Source organism: Balaenoptera acutorostrata, chromosome 3 (assembly GCF_949987535.1).
Source record: "Balaenoptera acutorostrata chromosome 3, mBalAcu1.1, whole genome shotgun sequence".
Lineage (NCBI taxonomy): Eukaryota > Metazoa > Chordata > Mammalia > Artiodactyla > Balaenopteridae > Balaenoptera > Balaenoptera acutorostrata.
The window spans coordinates 169052065-169069550 of NC_080066.1; the positions used below are offsets into that span (position 1 = coordinate 169052065).

The 17486-nt window shown below is 43.5% G+C and overlaps 1 protein-coding gene across 8 annotated transcripts in view; it reads left to right on the forward strand.

Annotated features, from left to right (window-relative positions):
- TTC7B (tetratricopeptide repeat domain 7B) overlaps positions 1 to 17486 on the forward strand; it is a 241342-nt gene that overhangs the window by 109111 nt on the left and 114745 nt on the right. For all 8 annotated transcript variants that reach the window (XM_057542440.1, XM_057542438.1, XM_057542439.1 and 5 more), the window contains 3 exons: positions 1662 to 1834; positions 9204 to 9267; positions 13094 to 13231. In XM_057542440.1, coding sequence (XP_057398423.1) covers positions 1662 to 1834; positions 9204 to 9267; positions 13094 to 13231 — 375 coding nt within the window. The remainder of the gene's footprint in view (positions 1 to 1661; positions 1835 to 9203; positions 9268 to 13093; positions 13232 to 17486) is intronic.

Consider the following 17486-nt stretch of genomic DNA (forward strand, 5'->3'; position numbering starts at 1 on the left):
AAAATCTCTCCGGAAGGTTAATACCTTGAGGGAAAATGAGATCTAACATGAGCTATCCAGCAGTGGACAAGCAAACTGTTTTGAGGGCAGAGACTTTTACAACCTTAGAATCCCTCCATGGCAGATACATCCAGAAAGTGAAGTTCTTTGTTCATTTTTCTCCTTTAACATTTTTTTCTCAGCTATAGTGAGTGGAGGTTATTTTTGCTAGTTGACACTTTCAGCAGAAGTCATTTGCTTATATGACTGCAGTGAGATCAAAATGAGGCTGTAATGGAAGGTTTAAGAAAACAGTTCAGGAACTGTTTAGGTCCTGAAAATCGAGCTCTTATGAGATCTTTACAGATGGCTCAGTTGGGGATGATAGGAGTGCATTTAATTTCACATTTTTATAGACATTTAAAGCTAGTGGGTCTTACTCGGGAATAATGAAGAAAATTTGCCTTTACCCAGTGGTTATCAGAAACCGCTAAGCTAGTGATTTGGTTGCATTTAGGTTTCCTTGTGGTGTTTTAAGAGATTTCACACGGATGAAAGCCTAGCAAAGTTCTCTTCTGGAACATATTTGTTTAAAAAGGCTCCTTGTCAGGGAAGATCAGCATTCTTTGTCTTCATCTTCCAAAGAATGCTAAAACCTTGTGGAAAAACCTGCTGGTTGAAGTTGTATTTGGCCACCTCTGGCTGATTGTGAGGTGGCCTGGACCACCCTGAGATGCAGTGCTTCTATTTTCAGAGGGATTTTTTTTTTTTTTACTTCTCTTCTTTGTCACTGGAAGATTATGAGGTAAGTTAACTGATATGCATCAGTTAACAAAGTACTTCTTAGTAGCTGCCACATCTCCCTCCCGCATACATCGTACGTGATGCTGTTCTAGGCAGTGGAGCTATAGAGTTTGGAAAAACATAGTAATCTGCACCTAACTTAGAAGAACAAGATCTGGATATTTCTGGGTTTTCACAGTAAGAAAGGAGATCCCTGCCCAGCTTTAAAAAAGAGGTCTTCTTGATCAGTAGCCATAGTCACTTTGCCAGCTCTCCACTTTGCTCAAGGCCAGTGGGAGCCTTTGGGCTGGAAGGGCCAGGATGCAGTAAGAACGGGGCCTCAGGTACTGAGTCGCAGGGTGGGGCTGTGAAGGACTTGACCTTGGCACTCCGAAGACGAAGACATTCTAAAAATCTGCACTGAACATCATCTTATCATCAACGAAGAGATTTTTTTCAGGGATTACATCATCTAGGTTGAGTACTGGCTTTCTGCCAAGGTCGGGCTTTGGCAGGCCTCGGTTGGGAGGTGATGAAAATATTTGCAGTTCACCTATTATTTATAAGAGCTTTTGGAAAAGAGCTTAACTAAAAGTTTCAGTTGTTTCCGGTATAAAACATGTTTAGTGTTCCAGCGTATAACAGAGGCAGGGCAGCATTTGAAGGGCATGAACTTTTTTTTTTTTAATCTTTCAAATATCTTAGTGTATCATATTTTCTTTTCTTTTTTTGTCATCAACTGATATAATTTTCATCATAGGAGTAGAAATTTTTAATTATGAGTCTTGGAACAGTGATGACAAAATGATGACTAAAAAATATTTATTAAATGAGCGAATGAATGAATGAATGATACAAAATAGATTCATGGCTGTGCCTTTGCTCCTTTGTGTCCCCAGACAATAGCCAGGCAGCTGGCGGAGATCTTGTTGCGGGGTATGTGTGAACAGAGCTACTGGAACCCTCTGGAGGATCCGCCATGCCAGTCACCTCTGGACGATCCTCTCCGGAAAGGAGCAAACACAAAAACCTACACCCTCACGCGGAAAGCCCGTGTCTACTCAGGAGAGAAGTATGGGAGTTGGTGTCCTCATTTGTAGGTTAGGGGATGGGAGGGAAACTTCAGGAAAATGTAAGGATGAATAGAAGTTCAAGGGTAGATTTTTTACCAGTTTAATAAAGATAGCTCTTTACTCTTCATAACTTCAGCAAATATCCATGCATGAGTGGGGACATTTTGAGTAGGAAAATGCTCTCATCTAGTGCTTGGCTGCCATTCTCAGCCTTGACTGTTGGTCTTTGGGATTTTCATTTCGTTTATTATAAGAACCGCAGAACCATACAGCAGTCAGCGACAAAGCTATTAGTAAGCCAGAGTTGACTTTTCTTTTCTTTTCCTCAGCAATTCCTTGATCCTTTTGTTTAAAAACTTGTTTTAAACTGAATTAGCTGTAAGAAGAAGGTGAATTTAATAACTTACAGGTGATTGGAAGGTGATGTCTCTTTAGAATGTTTTAATTGGTTTAAGTTTTGAATTTGGAACTTGATCACCTTTGAGGAAAATGGGCTAGCGAAACACTCCGGTCTCAGCCTGGGATTTCCCCAGGTCCGGGAAGGAGGAGGTGGGAGGGAGAGAGACCACAAGAAAGCGGGGAGACAGGAACAGGGGTTGACTCATTCTATTCCTCCCCTCAAAGCTTTCCTTCCCGTCTTTGTTCCTACAAGGACAAGGCATGATGGCTTTTCAGAACCTCTCCATGAAGCAAAGGGGAACGTGTAAGAATAAATACGGAAACCTTCTTTAGTCATTACAAATTGGAAAAATGGCTGAAAGACCACAGGCTGCTGCTTCTGAGGCCCCAGAAAGCACTGACAGAGATGGGGTGATTAGATAGCTATTACATGTGTGACTTCTGAACACAATGCTGCATTTTAAAAGGGGCAGCATTTCTCAGGGTAACTGCCTCTTAATCCTCTTCAATTGACCCTGGCATTTGTCTCCCTCCTCATCTTGTTGTTCAATTTGCATTTCTTGTATGGATTCAGACTAGTGAGCATTTTCTTAACTTTTGCCTGTGTTTACTCCTCAGTACTATCTGGATTCGTAGAACATCTGTTCTAGCAATTCTCAAACTCTCACTTTTAAAATGCTGACCCCTCATTATGAACTATTTAGCAGCAGGATTGGGGTTCTTTTTTAGGTGATATTTAAATCTTAAAAATAGACCCTAGATTTTTCTTCTGCTTCAGATGCTTCTTAATAGCCAAAGTGCCAGTATATTGAAGAATCTAGTTCTTGCTCCCTCCTCCAATCAAGTTTGACACATGGATGGAGCTCTGTGTCTCTCTGGGTGCGATTCCAATGTGGCCTCACCCCTTGAAGGCAGAGAAGCTCACAGTGCTGGCCACTTCTCCCTTATTTCCTGAACCACTCAGCCTCTGTCACTCTTTTAACATCAGCTTCCCCATCTGTACAAGGAGAATTATCGAGGCAAAATGCAGATCTAGTTAAATGCAGCTATTAGTTAAAGGGAAGATTCCCATGTGACTGGTTACTGAGACACAAGTTTCATTTCACACAAATACACACAGTCATTTTTTTTAAACTGTTTCATTGAGACATAATTCACATACTATATAATTCATTCATTTAAAGTGTATAATTCACATTAATATAGCTTTTAATATAGTCACATAGCCCATCACTACAATCAAATTTAGAATACTTTCACCACCCCCAAAATAAACCTAGCACCCCTTAGCTGTCATCCGCCATCCCCCAAACACTTGTATTTTCACATGAATGTTAGGATCATTTTGTCTATTTCTGCAAAAAAAAAAAAAGCAACTGGAATTTTGTAGGAATTGCATTTAATCTGTAGCTCAATTTGAGGAGTATTGCCATCTTGACAATATTAAGTCTTCTGATCCATGAACATGGGATATCTTTCCATTTATTTAGGTTTCCTTTAACTTTTTTCAACAACAATTTGTAGTTTTCAGGGTATAAGGTTTGCACTTCTTTTGTCAAACTTATTCTTAAGGGTGTTTTGGTGTGTGTGCTATTCTTTTTGATACAATCACAAATGGGATTGTTATTATTAATTTCATTTTGGGGTTGTTCATTGCAAGTATATAGAAGTAAAATTGGTTTTCTATATTGATCTTGTATGCTGAAGTCTTGCTGAGCTTGTTTATTAGTTCTAATAGTTTTTTTTTTTAATTGTTATTTATTTATTTATTTATGGCTGTGTTGGTTCCCCATTTCTGTGCGAGGGCCTTCCCCAGCTGCGGCGAGCGGGGACCACTCTTCATCGCGGTGCGCGGGCCTCTCACTGTCACGGCCTCTCCTGCTGCAGAGCACAGTCTCCAGACACGCAGGCTCAGCAGTTGTGGCTCACAGGCCCAGTTGCTCCGCGGCATGTGGGATCTTCCCAGACCAGGGCTTGAACCCGTGTCCCCTGCATTGGCAGGCAGATTCTCAACCACTGCGGCACCAGGGAAGCCCTCTAATAGTTTTTTTAGATTCTTTAGGATTTTCTGTATACAAGATCATGTCATCTGCAAATATAGTTTTACTTCTTCCTAACATAAATGACTTTTATTTCATTTTCTATCCTAATTGCCCTGGGTAGAACTTCCAGTACAATGTTGAATAGAAGTGCCAAGAGTGGACACCTTTGTTTTATTCCTGATCTTAGGAAGGGGAAAACGTCCAATCTTTCACTATTGAGTATGATGTTAGCTGTGGGTTTTCATAGATGCCCTTTATCAGGTTGAGGAAAGTCCCTTCTATTAGTAGTTCATTGAGTATATTTCGTTGTGAAAAGGTTTTGAATTTGTCAAATGCTTTTTCTGTATCTACTGAGATGATCATCTGGCTTTTGTCCTTTATTCTATTGATGTGATGTATTACATTAATTGATTTTCAGATATGAAGCCAACCTTGCATTCCTAGGTGAATCCCACTAGGTATATAATCCTTATTTATTGCTGAGTTTGATTTGCTAGTATTTTGTTGAGGATTTTTGCATCAATAGTCATAAAATAATTGATCTATAGTTTTCTTTTCTCATGATGTCTTTGTCTAATTTTGGTATTAGGATAATACTAGCCTCATAGAATGAGTGGGAAATATTCCTTCCTCTTCTATTTTTGAAAGAGTTTACGGAGAATTATTATTAATTCTTCTTTAAATGTTTGGTAGAATTCACCAGTGAAGCCATCTGGTCGTGGGCTTTTCTTTGTGGGAATGTTTTTGATTACTAATCCACTCTCTTTACTTGTTACAGAGCTATTAAGATTTTCTATTTCTTCAGTTTTGGTAGTTTGTGTCTTTATAGAAATTTGTCCATTTCATCTAAGTTATCTAATTTGCTGACATACAGTTGTTCATAGTATTCACATACACACACATACACACACACACATATAATTTCTGTAAGATTGGTAGTCATGTACCCTCTTCCATTTCCCATTTCTCCTTTTAGTAATTTGAGTCTTCTCTTTCTTTTCTGGGTCAGTCTACCTAAAAAGTTTGTCAAATCTTATTGATCTTTTTGAAGAACTAACTTTCAGTTTTGTTGATTTTTCTCTATTGTGTTTCTGTTTCTCTAGTTAGTTAATTTCTGTGCTAATCTTTCTTCCTTCAGTTATCACCATCAGCTTTTAGCTTTCTAGTTTTGCATGTTCATACCCTTACTTCTGATTTATTAGTAAAGAGAGAAAATCTGCTTGGGGCTTCCTTATTAACAAGACAGGACTCTCCAATCAAGCAATTTTGTGGCAAAAAGATGTTATCACCAGTTCAGTTATGTGAGTTGGGAGGTAAAAAAGGGAATCCATAGATGATGTTTAAATCTCGTTTTGGCCGGTGGTCCCTCCTCTCTCCCCTCTCCTCAGTCTCTTATGAGGAACATGAGCACAAAGCAAACTTTATGTGCCATAGATCCTTCCAGCTCCAGCAAACCACACGGACCATTCAGGACCATTGGTCATAATGGACAATAAATGAAAAATAACCTCTGCCAGAAAACTCCCCTCCCTGTCACTGCAACCTGGACGTGAAGTGGGTACAGGATGCTCATCCTTTCTCCGTCTTAAATGTTGAAAGGAAATAAAATGCTGATAATCCAAGATAAAAAAAGAGAGGAAGAATCACGTCCCATGGGCCTCCTTGCTTCCTTTCTTCTAGATCTTTCTATGAAGAATTTTATTGACTTTTGTTTACTTATTTTTTAAGTAAGCTTTTTACTGACACATAGTATACATTGCGAAAAATACACGAACCAAAAGTAGAAAACTTGATGAATTTTCACTAAGTGAACACATGCAAGTAATTAGCATCCTGGTCAAGAAATAGACATTGCCAGAACCCTAGAAGGCCTCTCTGTACCCTCCCCCAGTTACTACTCCCTGCCCAAGGGTAACCCTATCCTGACTTCTATCACTGTAATTAGTCTGGCCCATTTTTTTTTGAAATTTACATGAATGGAATCATATATTAAGTACTTTTATGTTTAACTTCTTTTGTCTAACATTATACTGGAGAGATTCATCCATATTTTTGCATGTAGTAGTAGTTTGTTTTTGTTGTTGAATAGTATTCCATTTTATTAATATACTCCCACTTGTTGATCCATTCTACTCTTGATGGGCATTTGCATTGTTTCTTATTTGGAGTTAATAGGAATAGTGCTGCTATGAATATTCTTATACATGTTTCTTAGTGCACATATGTGTGCATGTCACTCAAGTATATTTTTACTTCCATTGTAGTCCTCCTTGTAAAAAGCACTTGAGGTGGCTTAGATAATTAAATGCATGTTAGACTAGATAATTAGCACTAAGTAAAGATGGAAGGTAGAAACCACTATTATGCCAGGAAGCGGATGATGATTTATTGAAAACTAGGAGTGCCATACATTGTGCTAAACTCCTCGGTAGGCCTAAGAGGAGAAAGTAATTATCATGGCGTGCTAAATACAGGTCTGAACCTCCTGGTAGCCAATGCAGAGGCTTTTGGTAAGGATGAGGATGCTGTTCAAAGTATAAAGATGGGGGACATTGAAGGGTCCTAACAACTACTTGATGGCAGAACCGAAGCTGTGAACGACCATCCCTTCAATCAACTTCCTCCAGGTCTAAGGCCCCAGTTTTCCGGCTCCACAAGGCTGAGGCCTGGGCACCCCAGGATCTCCCCTTGAGGCTCTTGGCCCCAAGAGGATAATATCACAAAAGGAAGGCCCCAACAATTTTGACTGTCCACCCTGAGCTCCACACTTCCCTGGGCAAGGAAGAGGGAAAGAATGGCCAGAAATAGATCTAGAGAATTCATAATTATGGAGAAGGGGGCATTCCAGTGGGTAGTTTTTCAAGCATGTCTCTTAAAACTATCCTTTCCCCCTCCCCCGCCCCCCACTTCTTCCTGCCAGCCCTGAGAACTTTGCAGTGCCCCTGAGTACCCATCTTTCCTGCCTTGAAAAGAAGGGTAGAGGAAGTAGAATTAGAATCAGTTAATGTGCTACTTGTTAGCAGCTCTAGTAAAAATAACACAACCTCGCATTTAAGTAGGCTAGATGGCTCAAATGGAATTTGGGGATTATCTCCGGACTGAATTTGCTGGTGTTAAGTTATGATTAGAATGGGCTCCCTCTCTTTCCAATTAGTCTGGACAATGCAGAACTGGGTAGCTGTGAAAAAAATGATTAATGGTTCTGCTTTATTTATAAGGTCCCAACTTCATGTAAGCATGAGCCAGGATATCAGGAACTGATTGCTGGATGGGGATACGCACAGACACACACACAGGCACACAGGCACACAGGCGCACACACACACATGAGCGTTCTTAATTCAAAGCCTGTTGGCTCTATTTCTGAATTTAAGGGGAAAGAAATGTTCCATCTTCCAAAAACCCAAATCACCTCAAGTTACCTCTTTAAGGAGGTCACTGCACATTCCAGAATCCTGCTTCTCGCTCACAGGCCAGCCCTTTTATAAAATTTTAGCCCTGCAAGAGCAATAGGAACCATCCCACAGGTGGTTTCCTTACCTCCAGGGATGACCGAATTGTAAAAAGGTATCAGTCACTGGACTTTTCTTACTCCTCATGGTCCTTTGACACAATACAAAATTTGCCAGCACTTCAAAGAGAACGAATATTTGTAATCATTTGGAAAACATTTTTTTGGCCATTTTGGGGGGGAAATCATCCCTTCTCTTAAGTTAAATGATTGTAATATTACCCCTGGGAAGATGTAAATTTAGTCTTTATTTAGTCATCTCCAAAACATCCAGGAGTTTTTTTAACCAAGTTCATTTTTATTGCACTCTTCTACCATTCCACAAAAAAGAGTTGGTGGGACTTCTCTGGCGGTCCCGTAGTTAAAACTCTGCGCTTCCACTGCAGAGGGTGCGGGCTTGATCCCTGGTAGGGGAACTAAGATCCCACATGCCTGCCTGGCATGGCCGAAAAACAAACAAAAAAACAAGAACCGAAAAAAAAAGAAACAGAGTTGAGTTTGGCCCAACTAGTGATAAGACTTACAATTCTACTCAAAGGATGCTAGAACTTTAGAACGGGGGAAAATGCTGGAGGTTTTTTTTTTTTCCGGCTGTGTCCCGCGGCTTGTGGGATCGTAGTTCCCTAACCAGGGATTGAACCCCCGGCCCCGGACGATGAGAGCGCAGAGTCCTAACCACTGGACCACCAGAGAATTCCCTGGAGGTCTTTTAAAACGCTCAAAGCACAAAAAATAGGATATAGGGAATGGAGACCAGAGTTATGTTTGGTTTTTATTGTTCTTTAATCCTGAGCAACATTGAGCTTAAAAGCTTTTTATTTTAATCCAAGATGGTAGAGTTCAGCCAAATCCCATAAAGTTGATGAATAAGACAGCTCCTGCGTGCCACGCCATAGTACACGTGTGTTTGAGTAAGATAGCTCACTAAGTTCTTACAGTATTCTAGAAATCATTCAAACTCTAAAATTGCTTCCTATCTCCTATTTCATCTAAATGACAATATACAATACGCCAGCTATCAAGTAAGAGGTAAGAAGAGTACCATGTAGTGAAATGTCTTCAGTTTATACCTCGTAATGGGTTGAGGAGAAAGCTTGTGTTATTTAGATAACGTCAGTTTGTAGTGATCAAAATTTCCGCCTCTATAATAGGCACAAACGTTCTTTGGGGTTTTAACTTGGTTTCTACAGCTTTACCCAGCTGCCTGCTATTAAAATGCGTAGTTAAAATTTATACATTCCATAGATTACCATAGAAATAAACAAATTAATTCAGGGGCCCAGATTATACAGTATTTTTCATGGGTTCTACACTATATAAAAATCTAGAAGCTGTTAGCCTTCAGTTCTGCTCTTAGTCATGTATTCTGTGTTATTTTGAAATTGCCATATATCAAAGTCAATTTTCTTTATACAGCATTTTTTGTCCTCAAGAAAATACTGAAGAAGCCCTGTTGTTATTGCTGATTAGTGAATCAATGGTGAGTAGAATGTGTTTTTACATTTTTTTCCCCCTATTCCTATGGTCCCTGTTTTGATATGGTGACTCCATCAGGATAGTGATTCTTTTTCTTTGGAGAAGAGTACTTTCCAAAGGGGATACCTGATGGGAAAAAACTATAGTGGTTTAAAAAAAAGGGACGTTTCTAATTCTTGGACTGGCCAGATATGTCCCTGGGTCAGCCTGGAGCATGGAGCTTCTCTTCCCTTAGTTCATTCATTTATCCACCAAGTACTGATTGAACACTAACACAGTTGTATATGGGTAACTACAGCTAAAATGACCACCAAAGGAACCTTGAAAGGGGAAAGAAGCCCCCAAAAGGTAACCTTTATGAGCCTCCTCCATTTGCCTTGGTGGGAGGGAGAATTTGGGGGTGAAACACTTGTATACTTGAACCTCCGTTTTCCACAGCAGCAGTCTGATGAAACTGCCTCGTCCTCCTGCCCAGGTCCTCTCCCCAAACCCCCACCTGTTCCCCAGGCATTGCAGAGCTCAGGCCCAGAGAGCCCACTCCTGTTACCTGGCTCTGCTGTTGTGAGGGAGTTTTTGCCAGACCATCAAATTCCTTTGAAATGTTTTCTTAGTGTTTGGCCAGGATATCAAATGTAGGTCTACAATTTCATCACTCATCATTTACTGGGTTTCTACTCTGCGTATCGCTAGACATGACAGCCCGGCTTGAAACATTCTGGAGTAATCTGTGTTATAGTAGTTAATACCTTGGCAAGTAAGTGGTGTCTGCTGAGCACCTGAGCAGAACAGCAAGCCCCTGGAACTTGGAGGGACCTAGAGGTCCTCACATCCACCTAGTTATTTAGACGAGGGACCGGAGGCCCAGAGCAGGCAGAATGGAGGCATCATGCAGTGGTCTGCTGCTTCTTCTAGCAGAGCATCCTGCCTTCTTCCATAACTCCCACCCCACCAGGCAGGCAGGAGGAGAAAGAAGGAGGAAAAGGAGTCGTAACTAAAGCAAGAGAAGGTGTTGCCTTCTTCCCCAAGCAGACAGTTTAAATGGAGGCGTGAAATACACTCGGGGAGAAAGACTTAGAAACGGAGCACAAGAGGAATGCCTGTGTGCTGAGTGAAAGAGGGGCAAAGAGGCTGGGATTAGGCAGGCAGCGTAGCGTTCTTGCCTTAAGTTAAAGCTTTGGGTTTTCTTGTTCTGTGAAATGGCCCCGAGATGTTTATAAGAGCGAGACTGCTTGAGTCACCGCTTCTTTTTATTTGGAAGTTCGCTGACATCATTGGCCCCACTTCCTCTGAAGGAAACAGGTTGCCCCTGCGGCTCATCTTTCCTTGGCTGTCAGCTGGTGACTTAGGACGGTGTCATTTACATCCTCTACTCTGCCTTGGCACAGACGTGGAGGCACATATGTGCACAGGCTGGCGCCCAGTGGCCTCCAGTAACTGGTGTTCAGACGGACAGGTCTCACCGTCATCAGTTCTGTGGGGGGGGGGGCGGCGTGGGGGGGCTGCCCACACAGGCCTCATCGCGGGACTCTTCACAACCTGGCTTCCTTTGGGCAGACTTGGTTAGTAACGGCGTAAAAATTCTGAAAGTGTGGTGAGCATACACTTTCGATTTCTTGGACAATTCTGATTGAAAGTATTGAGTTCTATTGTCAGATCGTGTGTTCCAGATTGGAATTTGGGAAACATGGCCACATCTCTAGAATGCTCGCTCTAAGTGTTGTTGTTTTGGGAGTGATGTCCTCAACTCTCCTGCTCCCTCCTTGAAGTGGTAGAAGCTAGTAATACTCAAAGTTCGGATCCCCTGGAGACAGTCAAATCTGACTCTGTCGTGTTTAATTTCCAGGAAGTCTCTTCAGAGGATGGTGAAATCCAATGACAGTAAATATGAAGGACTAGGTTGCCAACCAAAATGATTATGTTGTCTCTGTAAATCATTCCATAGTTACGTAGGTAGAAATCTAAATTCAGTTGCCTTTGGAAGTCTTTTTTCGCTTCCCTTGACTACTTGATTTTTTTCAGTTTTTAGACCGAAAATAAATGTGCTCAATTTCAGAACCAAAATGAGAATTGCCGGGCTTTTTTGGTGTCTGAGAAAATTGTATTCTTTACTGGTCCTAATTTTAACTTAGGAGCATAAATTTGTCAATAGTCCCTCCACCTACAAGAACTCATTTGGAATTGAACTGCATTCTTACCTCAAGTCAAATTAGTTTCCCCAGGAGAAAGGGGTTATCAGAACCGTATTAGTACAACTACCACTGAGACAATGTTCTGGGACATTTATTATTTGTGGACCTGTTTGAGGTTCTATATTGTACCTTTTTAATCAAAAAGCACTGATAGACTTTTTCTTTTAAAAAGAAAAAAAAAAAACGCATTTGGGCATAACCTGAAAAATCTCTCTTAAATGGTGTTTTGTCTTGTTCTCTTCTCTCCCAGGCATTGATCTCAATATGGAACATTTAGAGGAAATAAATAAAATGAGACCACTTACAGCAGGCCATATTTTCCTCAGAGCTTCTTTTGTTGGCTCGAAAGGCACTCCTAACAAGAAAAACTTAGAATGAAATCTTCAAAAGCAGGCTTGTTTCCATAAGAGATGACTCACTTTGTAGGAAGTGGCCTGTCTTATATACTCTTATTTGTCTTTGACATTTAAGAGTAAGGAGTTTTAAAATGAGTAAGTACTGACAGGAGGCTACAGGGCAATGCCTTGGACTCACACGAAAGAAAGCATTCACCTCGTTAGTGAGCAGGAGGTTGTGTGCGTGGCCTTTCCAAGTGTCAGGCAGGAAGGTAGACATCAGCCCGCCTGGACCAGTGACCCTCGTCCTGCATGTGCCACTTCCATGGGGAGAATGGAGGGGCCCTTTCTGTGCTCCTAGGGATGGACTTCTGTTCATTAGCAAGGAAAAGAAGACAGGAAAAATCTAACTTTATTGATACTGAACTCCCTATTTGGGAGAAAAGGAAAATGAGCTATGTTTAGAGTCTCCAGTACATGTGATATGTCTGGAGGAATCGGGGGAGAAATTTCAAAAGTAATGAAAACAAGTCACTGTGAAGAGCGGTTGATTTCTAGATAGATGAGATGAATAAGCTTGAATGCACCTGCTGTATTTCTGTGCTAAGCAGTGGGGGCGTGAAATAGGCATGCCCTGGTGTTCTCCTGGGTCCTCTGTGCTAACGTCTTTTAAAACAAAAATCCGTTTGCTTCTTGCTGTCTCTTGTACATCTGTTTTGTGCTTCCCTAAACAAAGTTGAATTCGTTTCTGTAGCCTGTTCCAATGAAGATGTCATATAGGGATTTGAACGTGGCTTGGGTGAGAGAGGAAAAGTACGCTGTATCTCTGTGAGACTGATGGAACTTGATGACACCATTTGGTGATGGGAAGTGTGGGGCTGGGAATTTTCTCCCACTCTTTAATGTACAGCAGAAGCGGGATCTACAAGTGAGGCGCAGCAGGGCTTCACTTGATGGATGATTCTGCTGCCCCAGAGCGCAGCTGTGTCTGCAGCACGGCTGTCTGTGAACCCGAGCCCAGGAGAAACCACCCTGCTTTGCATCGACTCCTAAAGCTTCCTCCAGACGCCTGCTGACAGGGACAAGTGCCTGCCAGGCCTTCAGTGTTTGGATAATACCATGTTACCATGTGCCATGGTGCTCTGGGGATTTTGAATAAATGACCCCTTGCTCATTTGTGCCCTTGTCTCCAGACCCTCGGCAAGCTCTCAGGGGCAGGAGAGCCTGGATGGCTTCTCTGCGCAAGGTGACAGCTGTGTGCACGGGCTGGCTCACCGTCTGCTTCTCTCTTCTGTGTTGTTTTCAGGCCAACCGGGACGCTGTGCTGAGCAGGATACCTGAGCACAAGAGCGACCGCCTCATCAGTTTACAGAGCGCATCTGTGGTCTATGATCTACTGACCATCGCTCTTGGAAGAAGAGGCCAGTATGAGATGCTGTCAGAGGTACAGCCCTTGAGTCTGGTTGACTTCCAGCAGTGGGTAGTGCTGGCGGTACCAGCACTGTGAAGAGCTGTGGGACCTGGTCTTGTCCCCACCGCCCCCCACCCCCTGTCGCTGGCAGACATGTGACCTTGGGCCCATCACTTAACTTTGGTTTCCATCTCTGCAAAATGCGAATTGGGCTAAACGATTAAGTGGTGGAATTCATTGGTGGTCATCTCCTACCAAGGGTCCATAAACCCACTGGGGCGAGTTCATGTATGAGAGAAGGCAAGCGTTTCTCAAGCAGTTTCTCTTTCAGTGTAATTACCACCATAACCCCAATCTCCCATGTGTGATATTAATTTCCTTGTAAAACAGGTTTTATTTTATATAAGGTATCGATGCATAACTCCTGGTGCACTGGCAACTTCCGGCACAGTGTACGTTGGGTGAGCTGGTACAGGCTTCACGGGGAGTAAACACTGTCTTCACGTAAAGTCTTTTACTTGTTCAGAAGAGACCCCAGTTGCTTACAGATCTTGTAGCAGGCATTGCCGTCTCATGCCCTCAGCTGCTAAGAAGCATTTAGGATGGAAGCCTGACAGTTTTACAGTTTCAGAAGAAGCTGGTTAATCTGACGCTGTGGTTATGCATTACTGAGTCCCCGCCCAGAATGCCAAGTCCACCCTGGTAGGGGCTAAATCAGTAACAAGATCATTTTATCCTCTCTTTAGTGGAGTAAAAAGAAAGAAGGGAAGAAAAACAACTCCTTTTGTTAAAATGAACTTTTCCATGTTATTTATCTTTCTTTTTCTAAATTTACACACATTGCAACAGCCTCTGGGCATGAGGACAGGGAATGAAATACAGTAACAGATTGGCTGAAATCAGATAAGCACCCAGCTCACCCTGTAGCCTGCCTGCCGGTGCATCGCCACATTAGGCAGGAGCCTTGGAGAACAGATGAGCCTGTGTGGCTTGGATCTTTTTTTAGTCTTTGGTTTGGTGACTATACAGGGCAATGGTTACTCAGTCTTCAAAAAAAAAAAAAAAGCCCTCGCAATCTGGCTTAGATAAGGCAATGAGTCCAGATGTTCCTGTCATACACGGTACACCCCCTGGGACACTGCCCAGGCTTGGGATTGGCCCAGATTCTTTACCACCCCAGGGGCTTTGGCTTCCTGGGACCCTCTCCTTCTGGCCAGCTTAGTTCCTGTCAGCCGCTTCCACCAAGGAGCCCATCTGTGGGGAGAGTGCCACCCAGCTCACAGCTGACTTCTCTTAAGGTGAACTCCCCTCCACCCACGACAAACCACTAAAAGTTTCTCGGAGGCCAAGGTTGAGTGTGGTTTGCACGTCTGCTTTCCTCCCATCATGTAGCAACAGAACCTGTCCCCAGCTTGAAATTCACCTGTGTCTGCAACAGGTGTGAGGAGCCTGAGGTGGCTGGCGTGGCTGACAGGCTGGATGGCCCCTGCCCACAGGCTTCTCGTCATGCCACAAATGACTCCAGGGGCACGGCTGTCATCCTAGCGGCATTCCTCCGCGAGCCAGCAGCTCCCTGGCATGTGCCTCTGCCCGGCACGGAATCCTGGGACCTTGTTTTCAGCCAGATGACTTTCACCTTGACATCACATGTAGCTTCATCTCGTGGTGATGACCTGACGCCCAAGTCACTGGGTAGTCCGGTTGGTTGCCGGAGCCTTTGCAATTCAGAATATGCTCTGGCCACATTGACAACAGTGGAAACAGCGTCAGGGATTGCCTTGAAGGTGCTGGAGCAGAACGGTGGAAGAAAGGGAAATTTATCACTGTACATCCCTTGGAGCCTTTTGAATTTCGTACCATATCTGTGTCTTATCTATTAAACATATAAATCGATGGATCAAAAATATATATAATAGAGGACATTCATTTCTTTAACACATATAAATGCAGCCCCTGGTTCTGTGCCAGGGGCTGTGATTCAGGCCGGGGATGCAGCCGTGGGCGAGGCGGGGTCCCTGCCCGTGAGCGGCTCCCAGCCTAGAGGAAGGCAGCCAAGCAGCAGGCAGTTGCCATCTGGGCTGGCTGCTGCCGGGGGTTCTCCACACAGGGTCTCATCCAGTAATGAAGGATTTGAATCCTTGGCCTTAGCTTTTCTTGCTATTTCTACTTAGTTTTGCAGATGGAGCTTCCCCCAGTGCACATTTGGCGGCCACAGTGAGGCAGATCTAAGTAGAGCTGTCTTAGGAGGAAGGCGCAGGTGCACAGCATCTCGAGGGCTGGCCCCAGTTTTGGAGAGCTCACCTCCCGGAGGAGGGTCTTGGTCCGCCCTTGGCTGAGCACGGACCCCTCTCCCTTGGTCTCAGGCCATGACTTAAAGTGTCCCGCTTCCCTCATTTGCTGGGGTTTCCTTCCTCCCTCCCTCCCTCCCTCCCTTCCTTCCTTCCTTCTTTCCTCCCTCCCTTCTTTCCTCCCTCCTTCCCTTCCTCACTTCTTTCCTCCCTTCCTCCCGTGCTCCCTTCAGTCCTCCCTCCCTCCCTTCTTTCCTCCCTCCCTTCCTCCCTCCATTCTTTCCTCCGTCACTTCCTCCCTCCCTTCTTTCCTCCCTCTCTCCCTTCCTCCCTCCCTCCCTTCCTTCCTCCCTCCCTCCCTTCCTCCCTCCCTTCTTTCCTCCCTCCCTTCCTCCTTCCATTCTTTCCTCCCTCACTTCCTCCCTCCCTTCTTTCCTCCCTCCCTCCCTTCCTTCCTCCCTCCTTCCCTTCTTTCCTCCCTTACTCCCTCCCTCCCTTCCCTCCTTCCCCTTTTTTTCCCCCCAATTTGTATTGTATATTTCCTTCCTTCCTTCCTCCCCCCCTTCCTTTCTTTCTTCTCATCTGCTCTTCCATTTCCTGAGGACTTTAGGTTAAAAGGCTAACTGGATTTTTTTTTTAATTGTGGTAAATTTACATAACATACACTCAGCCATTTTAAAAGGTACAATTCAGTGGCATTTAGTACATTCATGCTGTTGTACAACCAGCACCTCTAATTTCAAAACACTTTCATCACCCTGAAAGGAAACCCCGTCCCTATTAAGCAGTTGCTCCCCATTCCTCCCTCCCCCCAGGCCCTGTCAGCTACTAATCTGCTTTCTGACTCTGTGGATTTACCTATTTTGAGTATTTCATATAAATGGAATCATCCATTATATGACCTTTTGTGTCTGGCTTCTTTCACTTGGCATAATGCTTTCAGGGTCATCCACATTGTAGCGTGTATCCGTCCTTCATTCCTTTTTATGGCCGAGTAACATCCCATTGTATGGATAGACCACGATTTGTTTCTCCGTTTATCAGTTGGTGGACATTTGGCCGTGGCGACAGTGCTGCCGTGGAGTAACTGGATTTTAAACTTCCTACATTATTTCTCTGGGCCCCGCGGATGTTGGGATTATCATTATCATTCACGTGGCCGTTGTTTATATCCTGTCTTCATCTGCTGCATCGTCACCACAGTGATCTTTCTCAAACACCCTTCTGTTGAGAAACATTTCATGGCTGTCCCCCTTGCCCCTTCTTTTTCTCCCTCTTTTTATTTTGTTTTGCTTTCCTTTTCCTCCTATAATGAAAACAGCTTCATTGTCTTTCTGCCATGTGCTACAGCCCAGCAGACTCCTTGAAGAATCAAGCATTACCTACAAACATGGAAAAGAAAAAAGTCACTGAGAATCCCTCTCTCCTGAAATAGTTGACTACCCACTGACATTTTAGAGATCACTTTGTCCTATATCTCTTTATGAACAAGTGCATGTACATCTATGTAAGTTTCAAGGAACGGGACAGTATTATAGACGTTTTATTGTGGATATTCCGCATCCTTCTCCTCCCCTCCATTGACATCCCCACCCCAGCCCTGCCTCCTCAACCCCCAAACCCGGCTCAGCCATCTCATGTGTCCTGGGCACAGGCCCTAGAGTCAGAGAACTTCGGTGTGAGTTCTGGTTCTGCCGCTTACTAGTTGTGTGATCCCGGCAAGTCATTAACCCCTTGTGCCTCAGTCTTTCCTTCTGTAAAATAGGAATAATAATCACACCTATGTCAGATCATCCTGAGGGTTATTCGCTAATTCCTGTAAAGTGCTCAGAACAGAGCCCTACACGTAGAGCTCATTAAACAGCAGCCGTGTGCTGCTGTGCTGTTTCTACCGCTGCGTGCCCAGGAGTCGCCAGGCATGGGGGAAGCAACTAAGTATACAAAAACAGCATCTTGTGTTCCAGAAACTTCCAGTCTAGATAGGGAAATCAGAAAGCAAC